Source organism: Lethenteron reissneri, chromosome 14 (genome assembly GCF_015708825.2).
Source record: "Lethenteron reissneri isolate LAM-NWPU_2019-01 chromosome 14, ASM1570882v1, whole genome shotgun sequence".
Taxonomy (NCBI): domain Eukaryota; kingdom Metazoa; phylum Chordata; class Hyperoartia; order Petromyzontiformes; family Petromyzontidae; genus Lethenteron; species Lethenteron reissneri.
The window spans coordinates 1756669-1769297 of record NC_083792.1 but is presented as its reverse complement, the minus strand read 5'-3'; the positions used below and the strand labels follow the sequence as shown (position 1 = coordinate 1769297).

The following is a 12629-nucleotide window of genomic DNA, read 5'->3' as shown; positions in this document are numbered from 1 at the left end:
ACCACATGCCTAAACAGCTTTTGTTCGGCCAGATCGAGGGGGCTAAACGGGCGCGGCACGGGCTAGAGAAGAGATGGAGTGATGTGGTACAGGAGGACGTGGAGCTGAGTGGACTTGCCGATGACTGGTACCAGCGGTGTCAAGATCGGCCTCTGTGGAGGAGGCTCGTGAAGGACGCTACTGGGCAGTTGGAGGCAGTCGCCCTCCAACAACAACGGAGGGCGGAGAAGCGATGCTCACAACAACGAGCGGAGTGCCGGGTGGCTAAAGCACAGCAAGTTGGTACAGTAGGGGGCACAGGTGGTGCATCAGCCAGTCATCTCGATCATCTCGGTCAGTCGACCCATAGCACCTGGGTCTGCACCGTGACTTCCTGCCAGCGGGCATTCGACACTTCACGTGGCCTCAAGGTGCACATGGCCTGGCACAAGCATCGTGGTGACGTCACCGCCACTTAGTGGCGAATGGCGGTTGTTGTTGTGTGTGAGTGTGTGAGTGTGTGTGAGTGTGTGTGAGTGTGTGAGTGTGTGTGTGAGTGTGTGAGTGTGTGTCTGAGTGTTTGTGTGAGTGTGTGAGTGAGTGTGAGTGTGTGAGTGAGTGTGTGAGTGTGTGTGAGTGTGTGTGAGTGTGTGTGAGTGAGTGTGTGTGAAAGTGTGTGTGTAAGTGAGTGTGAGAGTGAGTGTGTGAGTGTGTGTGAGAGTGAGTGTGTGAGTGAGTGTGTGTCTGAGTGTGTGTCTGAGTGTTTGTGTGAGTATGTGTCTGAGTGTTTGTGTGAGTGTGTGTGTGAGTGTGTGAGTGAGTGTGTGTGAGTGAGTGTGTGAGTGAGTGTGTGAGTGAGTGTGTGAGTGAGTGTGTGAGAGTGAGTGTGTGAGAGTGTGTGTGTGAGTGAGTGAGTGTGAGAGTGAGTGTGTGTGAGTGTGTGTGAGTGTGTGTGAGTGAGTGTGTGAGTGAGTGTGTGAGAGTGTGTGTGAGTGTGTGAGTGAGTGTGTGAGAGTGTGTGTGAGAGTGTGTGAGTGAGTGTGTGAGTGAGTGTGAGAGTGAGTGTGTGTGTGTGAGTGAGTGTGTGTGTTCTCCCCCTGTTCTGCATGGATTTCTTCCCAGTGCTCCAGTTTCCTCCCATCGCAAAAAAATGGTATTGGCCAAAACATTTCAATGCCAAAACACTACCTGCAAATTACTCAATTGGGATTACACAAAGCAATGTTGCTCCCAGCTGTGAAAAGACTTGGCAGGACACTAAACTATCTAAAGTATTTTTTATTTTACCAGGTGAAGCCCACTGAGCTATATAGCTCTTTTCAGAAGCGACCTGGCCACAAATGATAGCCCAATTAAGTGGCTTATGTGGAAATTTATAGCAGCCAAATACCCTGAATGTATGTTGTTTCTAAATGTGGAGGGAAAACCTGAGCACCTGGAGAAAAATCCACGGGACCATGGGGAGAGACGCATGCAAACTCCAAATATACAGGCATCAGGGTCGGGATTGAATCCATTGCCTCCTGCATACCAGGCGAGGTAGTTAACATCTCGCGGGGGCTGTTAATTTAGGATTTCCTGGGTAAAGAGGTGTAGTAATGATGAATTAAAAGTTCATTAAATTGAGGCAAGACTATTGAAATGTGTGGTAATGCATTACATTGAGAGTGTTCATTCACCCCATAGTGATCCTTGCATGTGGTAATATGCTCAGGAGCTAAACACATCGAGGTCTGCTAGCCGTGATAGCATGGCAGGGGATTTAATTTACAATAAAACAATCACTGTTATGCTAAGATAATGAGAAAAACACACAATATTGTTCGGCAATGCAAGAGCTGCGAAAAACGAGATACAGTAATACCCCGGTTTATGTCGGGGATGTGTTCCTGAAAGTTGCGGCGACGAATATCGAAACGACGTCAATCAAAGCAAACATCGTCTGCACGCTGCCGAGAGCTAAACAAAGACAGCGGCGGGTACGGTGAAGCCATGCCATGTGTTCATCATAGACGTGCTCACGTTACATTGAATTACAAACAATTACACACCAGTGTACAGCAGTAAACTTTAACACACATTATACAGGATACGATAAGATTCAATATCCTATAAAAATACCAAAATACCGTACTTCAATAATATATTGCACTCTACAGTACATTTGTTAATGTGGAATGCAAAGTAGTTCGTCTACAGGGTAGGTAGAGGCCAAGGCTGAGAGGCGACAGATACGAGATGGGACAGATGATGATACTTCTCAAGACGCAAATCGAGGAGCGGCGTCAATAACAAAGCGACGTGTTTACAAAGCGGTGCCAAAGGGGGAGACGTAAATCGGGGTATAACTGTACACAAAACATGTCTGTCTGTTGTATGATTTATAAATGGGGCATGTGTCGTACTACCGAGCTATTGAAATTGGTAGAACGGAAGCATCATTCGCAGGTCAAAGGGAAAACTTTTTGGAATTTCAACATCAGTCGCTGAATAACCAACAATATCCAATTTCAACATCAGTCGCTGCATAACCAACAATATACAATTTCTCCTCCCCATATTTGGGGGGGGAGGGACGACGACGACATGTTTTAACTTTTGTTTCTGAACCTATGCATATAGAAGATTGTCTCTGGAGGTTTTGAAAGGTGCTAAATCCAAGTAATATCTCCACTAAGAATGTGAATGTGTGTTTTTTAGAGTGACACGTACAGTCCAACCACCAGTCACAAGTGCAATGTGACGTCAATAATTAATTGTAAGTGCACTATTGGATGGATGTATCACGAGCGTAAGAATCAATTTGAACAGAAGAATCGCTACATCGGCAGTCGTAGCCACACAGCCATTTGTGACCACACAAGAAGCATTACGTGCAAATCTGGCTTCAATTAAATTCAGCCAAATCCATATTTTGGTGTTCAATTTCATATATCGGATAACAAGTGCAAACCATATAAAACCTAGAGGATGATGGGTTTAGTAAACCCCTCGGTGGGATTTGAACTCACATGTTGCTGATTGCAAGACGTATAATAATGCATTCCTGTAACACGAACACACAGTGTTTGCTCACTCTCGAAGAGCGAGAACTATGAAGGCGCAAGGAACCACAAACGAGCGGGAACGACAACCAGGAAGTGAGCCGGCACGAAATCGCCCCCCCCCCCCGAACCTCTGTGACCCTCTATATATCAAGGTGTTGCTATTAGCAGTCAATTAACCCTTTCCCATTCCGATGACGTACATGTATGTCATCAGTATCTCTTTAGATTCTGTTCCGACGATGTACGTGTACGACATCAGGATGCAATCGGAACAGAACTGTAAGATAAAATAAGTTTATCGGCATGGAGGCTCCCACAAGGCCATGCAGGAGGATGTGTGGCACAGTTTGGCACCAGCTATCGTAGAGTGCAGTCGTGTTGCTACGGTTCTCTGCAGTGAGTGCAATATGTTTAACGGCGCTATTCCTCGGTAAATAAAATTAATGCCAAACTGCTGGCGCTGTCCGAGATTGAGCGGTGATCAGGACCTGCCCCGTAATTTGAGGTTGTCTCGGAACGGGAAAAGGTTAATGAAACCAGAGCAGCTTGAGAAAACCCAAGCGTGCGAGGGGGCAACACTCTATCCCATGCAGACGAAACAGGTGGGGTCCATGTTTTGTGTACCGCCTTCTCCTAGCAAGAAAGGGTAAGGTACCGATGCCCGTGGGAAGGAGTTCCACAAGCAGAGTGAGCCACCAACCCTGGCCTCCACAGTGCTGATGTAGAGGCAAGCGTCACGACCATCTGGCTCATTGTGAAGAGTCGCGCACTCTAACGACATTACTAACTCATCCTATGCATTAAAACATTTAAAATTAAAATGTTCACTTCACCAACACTTTATTGGATGACATGTGACCACCCACTCTTTACAGAGAATAAAGGAGGCAAGTGTTAGTTGCGGGTGAGGAGGCCGAACTAATCGACTCTTGCAGAAGTTCCGTGATGTCTTTCCCTGGCGTGACCATGTGAGGCTCTGCTGACCAACGAGTTACAGAAGGCATGCTTCTTCACCTCACACCACGCCTGCCACGAATGCACAACTGGGGAGCTGTTCTGTGCGTTCAAAAACCCAACGTGTCTTGATGCTCACAAGCGCACGCGGAAATGTTCATCTCTGTCGGCAGCTTTAAGCCAGTGGTGGAAATTCTACATTCCTGTAGTGGGGGATGACAACGTGTGACTTCCCACTAAGCTGTAATATGAGCAATTCTGGATGAGGGGTTCAATGGACTCCCCAGGTAAGGCCCACTGAGCTATGGAGCTCTTTTTCAGAAGTGACTTGGCCACACATTTATGGCAGCCAATACTCTAAACTCATGTTTACAAATGTGGAGGGAAAAACTGAAGGGCATGGAGAAAAATTCACTGCGACCACGGGGAGAACATGCAAACTCCAAATATACAAGCGTCAGGGTCGAGATTGAACCCACGACCTCCTGCGTACAAGGTGAGGGAGTTAACATCTCGCCACCGCGGCGCCAAATAATTACGCTTGGGGATTCGCACACACGTAAACACAGATACACGTTTGTAGTTCACAGAGTACACTCGAAATAACACATTGATGCACATTTGCATTGTGTGGTATATATCACCAGTCATTGTCTCGCGAGTTCCATGAAGGGCTCCCGAGGCTGCCACATTGCTTGTCGTTCCTCACAACAACCCATCTTGCTGATGCACATCAGCTGATGTCGTCACTGCAATTCTATGGAATTCTTACACTCAAAAGTGTTAGGAGCAAGAACGAACATCGGCAGCGGGCGAGGAAATGCACCGGTCACCAACTTTGTTACATTCGTTCAGCCAATGAGAACGCCGTACACGGAGCCAATCAGCAACCGACCACCCACCCCGCAATTCAATCGCCACAATTCATGGTCACGATTACAAACTAAAAAATAGATTTTTCTTTTCAGTGTTACTACAGCACAATTAGGCAGGTGAGAATTCAAGAGACCAGGATAGTCCCAGGCTCTACCTGAAAGAAACCTCGCCACAAAAATGTAGCTGGAGGCCATCACTCAGACCATCAGGGAAGTCCTGGAGCTCTTCTCTGAGATTGATGCGGGTTGGGAGCGCAGCAGCAGCAGCTGCTCCCACAACCTCATCTCCTACCGCTGCCTGGTATGAAGGCTACAGTAGAATGTACTCCTGAGTAGAGTACATAATATTTATTGATGCCATAACAAATTATACTTTTTTATTAATTACATGTTTACCATCTGCATTTTTAGCGCTATTACAGAAACCCAAAAGCCCTCGTATATTGCTCATACAAAATAATTAACGCTGTCGGGAACGCATCCCCATATATGCAATGGTATAAGGACCCCTTTTAGTGCCGATTCGATTAGCATTCACTTCTCCAGGAACGCATCTTGAGTGCTAAGCGAGGGCTGCCTATATGATATTTAGAATGTTTGCCCTCCGATTCACGTGTTCACCTTCACGTCTCTCGGGATAATCCCTATTATGCATCTCTGCTCCACTACATTGCACTTTCAGCCTCTGTTCTATGTTCTTTGTTCTTATCCACATTTCTGATCCATGTCACATATTAAAAACCACGTTGCTTTCAAAACCTATGCACATGAACTTCATGCATTGTTTGTACGCATATTCATATACACCTGTGCACATGCGGTATATGGTAAATAGAAGATTTCATAGTACAGAATGAAGTAAAAGCAGAAAGTAGACCAAATGTATCAATAGATACACCATCTTCTAAAAACTCACATTAATCAATAACGCTGCCGTAAAAATATAATAGGCGATGTTTCAGGTAATGACCCTTCTCCCTGGATGTGCTATGAAACGTCATATTTTAGGCTGTATATTTTTCATTTTAAGACCGTGTTATTGACGAATGTTTTATACCTCACTAATTGTGCCCCACTGCGAACGCAGCAGCAGCATCACCAAATCATGCATTCGATTCCCGCACGAGGTCGAAGCGCACTGCAACGCCACAAATACGTCAACCACCTAAGACACCTCTAATCCGCACGTTGACATTAACCGTTTTGCCGATGACACCACCCCAATGGCCTCTGGGAACTCCATGGATGAGTTACAACAGCGTGTCATACAAGACTTTGATAATCTTTAACTTCAACTCAATGTCCTAAAATAATTGGTCCACAATGTTAAACAGACCAAAGTTATGATATTCTCTGGCTGCCCCACATTTGCCCCACCACCTGTGGATATCGTCGTGACTCTGGACTCGAAGCTGCCTTTCAAGACCCATATTGCCCACATGGCCAATCAGAGCAAAAACAAAATTGGAATCCTACACAGAAACAAACGCTGTACTCCACCTCGACTCCGTCTGAACATATTAAAGCCCATATTTGATTATTGTGACACTATCTACCTTAAAAGGTATCATTCCATGATACCACTTTTCTCTCAATGTTGCCATTGATGTCCCCTATAAAACTCATCATTGCAACCTGTACATCAACTCAAATCCACTGCCCCCCCCCCCCGGATATCTGGAGAGACCATCACTGGGCTGTCCGCATCCTAAAGTTCCACTTAAACTCTTAAATAAACCCACCAATTACCTTAAGGGCCACTTTTAAAAGAGGTGCCTTCCATTTGTTAAAACTTTGTTTGGTTAGAAAAATCAGCATTGCTGCTCCGCGTTTCTGGAATATCCTTGCCGCTCATCTACAGCTTGGTTCCCCCTCCTTTAACCCCCCCTCTTTATGTTCCTATTAGGCCAAAACAGAGGGCTCACTTTTACCTCTGCCTCAAGTTTATCTGGCGCATCTTGCTCCCACATGCTCGCACCGTCTCTGTGGATTCACGAGTTTTTTTCAGCATTAGCCTAAAGCATAAAGCTTGTTTCCACCTGTTTCTAACCTTTGCTGGTGCCTCTTGCTGTCATTATATTTGCACGGTTTTTGTTTTGATTCACGTGTGTTCTCTTTACGACTGTCAAACACAGGCGATCCTCGCTTAATATCGGTCCGTTCAATGTTGTTTCGCTACAAAGTTTACGGTTAATTACTACCCACGTAAACGTTTAACGTCGTGTGTTATCCCTCTGTCAGCGGCTGATCGGCACAGACGTTGCAAGGCAATGCTCCCTCCCTGCACAGTGTATCTCTATGCAGGCATACAGTACAGCAAGCCCTCGCTTAACGCCAAATTACTTTCTTGAGCTGCGCGGCTGAGCGATATGATACAATACCAACATAAGTGCTAAAAGACCAAGAAGTGATTCTTTTCTTCAAGCGTCAATAAATGTAGGAAGGTGATCACACTACAAATCAAATAAGAATAGTTCTGGCGTTTTTCAGCAGGAGATAGAGCTGTGGACATTGCCACTGTGCTTGGTCTGCCACGAGTGTCAGGATTACCAGAAGCAATGCACAGTCCGGAATACCTTTAAGTGCTGCTGGAGTGAACCGCTCAAGAGTGAACTGCTCAAGAAGCATGCAGAAATATGGAGCGCCTGTTATCAGTGTGGATTGAAGATCAAAATCAGTGCCACATTCCTTTCAGTTTACAGGTGATCCAGGCAAAGGCACAGCATATTTTTGAGGACTTACAAGGCTGAGGGGTGGTGAATCAAACCAAGAGGTGACGTTCACAGCCATTCGAGGGTGGTTTGAGAGGTTTAAGCACCGCAGCAACCTGCACAACATTTTAACGATGGGCGAGGCGGCGAGCACAGACACTTCAACACCTCACTCCACCTCAAGCGAGCTCCACAACCGTCACCAGTGAGCGTTAACCAAACTGTGTCCTGGGCCAGCATCAGGGTCGTCGCCCAGTATTCTTAAGCACGACGGAAAACTTCTCAGGAACCTAACCTCCCCTATTTACATTTGTTTCTCATGAGGAAATAAGATTAGCTTCAACTCGGATTTTCCAGGAGCGAGCACGACCCGCATCTCTCCTCGTTTGTTAGTTGTGCAATATTCATTAAGGACCCTGTTCTCGTACTCTGCGATATTGATACGTTAGTTTGTATTGTTGACGTGCACACGGCACCACAGACTTCGCTTGTAAAACATCTGGGCTGCTGCCTAAATGGGACCATCCGTATAACAATCCAATGAGCATAAACTCAATGCATAGCTAGGTAAAAGGTACAGATATGAGAGGATGCTTGGTATACTTGATCAAGAAATGTGGAAAGCTAACATCTACTAGAGTTCCCAACAAGCAGGAGGGACATTAAGGTAATGAACACTTCTAATAAAGATGGACATGGAGGTGCCCAAAGACTTCAGAAATGGAAGACTCGATTCTCACAGACTGTCAGAGATGTCTCGATCGACAGCAAGTTCAATACAAGAAGGCTGGTGAGATGCGAGAGATTAATATTGCCAGATAAGAACAAGGCAACATCAAAGTTATGGTTGAGGATGTACAGCAATGTGATTTACACTGGTTCTAAGCAATGGATTCAAATACCTAGAAAAGTTAAATGGTTAAGTCGATGTCACCACTTTGAATAAATGGACAAAAAAAATATTTATCATAAACACATGCTACCTTAAAAGGATGTGTATATATCTCATTAGGTGACATTTCAGGCAATGGCCCGTCGTTTTTATAGCAGATACATGACCACGAGAACGAACATTGTAATAGACGGTTCAAGTGAAGGTGAGAAAATGTGAGTTGAAAACGGGATAGAAATGTCAAAAAACAGAACACACACAACTCTGTAAAACGATTACCAACGAGGAAAGACTAAACAACACGCAATGGGTGCGTGAGCAGCAAAACGGAAGTCGATGATTGATAAATGATAAGAAACTCTCCCCTTGGAGAGCTAAATGAACCCATATCACGTGATGGCAACGGTCATAAACCTCATGCAGGAAATGTATGCAGAGATCTTTACAACAAAAACAATGCATATACAGTACACCAGGAAGCAAACGCGCTTTCTGTTGATGTTCCAGATTGTCCCACCTGCAGAGGTAACCAATGTCCTTCACAGGATGACAACACGGAAAGCTGCCAGATGGAACATCACCAAAGGAGAGGGACCAGCGTACAAGGGGGAGTCCCATTCTCCCAGGGTTTTGCACAGAAATCAAACGCCTCAATTGTGGAACGGCACCCTCCGGAATCATTCTATTTGCCTCATCACACGTACTGCTTAGAAACCGTTCACTTTTACACTGTGCAGTAAACACTAGGCACTGCAATTGTAGTGCAGTTAACACTTGGCAGGGCCATAAGAGGTTTTTGGGTTACATCGCGTGAATATAAATGTGTCGTTAAACCCGCCACCACTCGACACAGCCAATTAGTAAGGCTTGTCACGTAAACAAAACGTTCCATTTCGTAACTAGTTCAGCACTAACCGGTTGATTGTTGGAGAGTAAACCCACAATCAGGCGACGGTCAGAGTTTGGCAGGTATCAATTTAACACACCGAAAATCCGAAACTCCCATTCGTCAATAACACTGTGGTCTGAAAAGGAAGACTGTGTGCTCGATGATGTTATGGGCAATGGCCCTTCTGCACAACACACACACACAGAGGCCGGGGAAAGGGTTAATCAGAGTTGGAGACTGCACCATGGAGCCTGACTAAAATGCATTTTCACTTTTTTTATGCTGCTGAACAGTGTTAAATTGCATAACACAAGAGTTGCAACCAGAGGTCCCAACATCTTTTCCACCGAGGGCCAGTTTGACGTCCATGCCTAAAGCTACAGGCTGTAAAGAGAACCCACATTACGTACTGTCACTTGATATATATTATGACAGATGAATGCATAATAGCTAGGTTAGCTAATAGGGGAGATCAGTCATAATAGCAGATATATTCACAAAAGGCACAGGTATAAGATGAGACAAGCATTCAGAATGGAGATTAAATGAGAGCTGGTTATAAATGTGAAATATGTATTTATTATCTACATGGGGTGAAAAATAAACAAGATACACGGTAGATGGATGTACGTGTGTGTATATATACTGCAGGACTCACTGAAGCCGTGCTGAAAGTTCACCACTCCCATTCTACCCCCACCTGACCTCACCCCCAGCCATTGCACTTCACTTGCCTGTAAAGGGAATATGCCCAACACGAAGATGTAATTAAGACGTGCGTGTTAAGTGATTCGCTTCATTTTAAATTCGCAGAGGGGCCCTCTTTCTAATTCTAATTGTGACACCAATTATTTAAAACAAGAAATTAACCTTCAGACCGGATGTATCCCACGGCCTCTCGTTCCCACAGCCCTGGCCCATCAGCCATGAATCACTCTCTAGCTGGATGGAGGCCTCCCTAACCCAACAACCACCTTTCACGATCCTGTGATTTAATAACCCAACAATTCACTGTCCTTTGTCAATCTGCCGCTGAAGGCCTCTCCACTGCGTGACGGTCACTGGGGTTGTTTGACTAATATACTCCACGCTGGGTGGTAGCGGGTTGGTGAAAGGGGTGGGTGAACCCACGGCCGATTCACATATCGTTCGCCCACTGATGTTAGCCGTGGCCAGGAACTGAACTCAAAGCGGTGTACTTTTAACTCAGCTTTTACTAGCACCCCCCATTCACCGCATTCAAAACACACACAAGCGCTTAGAGTAATTGTCTATATAACATTCATGAGGCTTCCACGAGTAGATAACTGGTATTAAGTTTCGCCAAGCTCTGACGTTAAGGGTCACATCATTGTTCTGTAAAACATTCCACGCATACACAAGGGACACGAGCACTCACTAGAGTGCTTTACTAAGGACCGTCTAAGTAGTCAATCACTGGCGCCCACGATAAAACTACCGAAGCCATCTCGTCGTGGGATAACAGACCTCGGCTGTGGCATTTTGTTTTCAATCGAACGAAACACACTGCTGCCATCACTCGCAATGTAACGCCGTGAGCCAGACTCGATCACACACACAACACCGACGATTCTCGTAAAGCGATCACCACGATGACCTGAGACTGAAGCCATCAGCTGTGTTTGGGGGGGCTGTAATTAGCGACCAGAAATGGTGTTGAACAGAGGCACAACTTTGCTGAATAGCAGTTTTTTTCCCTCTCTCTCTCAGAATTAAATGTTTCATAACAGCTAACAAAAATAATTGATAACAACATCGCTCGGTCTGCCAACCCAGCCGCAGAGACAGACACGGGGTGAGCTGCAGCACAGCCACTGGTCCACGTGTGCACACATCACATTCACACAACAATACCGTGCGCACTACACGTGCATTAACACACAGTCAGTCGGACACATCAACGCAGTAGTGTACTAAACATACATTAACACACTTTCACTGTGTAGTGCCATCCACATTAACGCAGTACTGTGTACTAAACGAACATTAACACAATTTCACTGTGTAGTGCCATCCACATTAACACAGTATTGTGTTAATGTGGATGTATAAAACCATCATTTAATGATGTATATACATCCTGTAATACCTTCACACTTTCCTTCTCGTGTACGAACACACACACTTAAACAATGTTTTCATTAGTGCCAAGCAACCATATATGGTGCACAATAGCGACATTAATTGCAATGTACGAGACACGCACACTGCTTCGTGTTGTTGATGTGCAATAACAAATGTTTATAAAAACCGTGCAATTAACCCCCCCTCCCAGTATTCAGCTATGATTAGTAGGCGTGTAAAGATCCCCGAGGTAAAGTTGTTGTTTTTCAACGCACAACATAAAGAAAATACAGCAGCTCAGTACTGTACACAGCACACAGTACTGAACGCGGTGCATCGTGACACATTAGAACACATTTCTACCACGACACATCCCACGGAATGAATAAGACCGCGCGATCAGCAAGCGAGCCCCACGGTGTTTGCGCGGGGCCCCGCCGCCGCGTGTACAGTGCGGGACAATAGCGCGGCCTGCGAGCCGCCTCGAGCCTTCGTGCCACCATCAGCGAGATTAGCGGACGACCACGACGACGACAACCACGACGACAACAACAACAGCAGCAGCAGCGGCGGCGGCGATGTGAGAGGGGCGCACTCGAGGCGCAGACTGCAGCAACACAAAGGCCGCAACAATGGCCATGGCCACGGCAGCCACTCGCCCGCACCATGGCGTGGACGCCTCCTCGCTCCCCTCCTGCTGCTGCTGCTCCTCGCTCCCCACCGCAGGGGCCGCCGCGGCCTCCAAGGAGCCACCCCCCTCCTCCCTCCTCCCCCGCGGCCGCCGGGCTCTTGATCCGCGGCGGTCAGAGCCCGGACCTCGCCATGTGTTTACAAAGCGGCGGCGGCGGCAGCAGCGACGGCAATGAGAAGAGGGCAGTGACTGAGTGGTGGTGGGGGTAGTGGGGGTGGGTGGTGGGGGAGGGGGTAGTGGGGTAGTGGGGGGGGGTAGTGGGAAGGGGGGTGGGTAGTGGGGGGGTGTAGGGGGATAGTGGGGGGTGGGGTAGTGGGGGGGTAGTGGGGGGGTGTGGTGGTGGGGGGGTGATGGTGGGGGGGTAGTGGGGGGTGGGGTGGGGTAGTGGGGGGGGGGTAGTGGGGGGGGGTGTGGTGGTGGGGGGGGCACCGCTCCACAATTCGCAGAGCGCACGAGGCCGAGCGTCGCCAGCGCCGAGCTCCCATTGGCCCGAGCCGCGCACGCGC

At 46.9% G+C, this 12629-nt stretch overlaps 1 protein-coding gene across 1 annotated transcript in view; it reads right to left on the bottom strand.

Moving 5' to 3' along the window:
- The window catches only part of LOC133342224 (serine/threonine-protein phosphatase 2A 56 kDa regulatory subunit gamma isoform-like), a 51491-nt gene extending 39211 nt beyond the window's left edge, over positions 1-12280 (bottom strand). The window contains exon 1 of the mRNA XM_061551229.1: positions 12098-12280. Within this exon, the coding sequence (XP_061407213.1) occupies positions 12098-12100 (3 nt within the window). The 5' untranslated portion in view covers positions 12101-12280. The remainder of the gene's footprint in view (positions 1-12097) is intronic.
- Between the last annotated feature and the right edge of the window lie 349 nt (positions 12281-12629).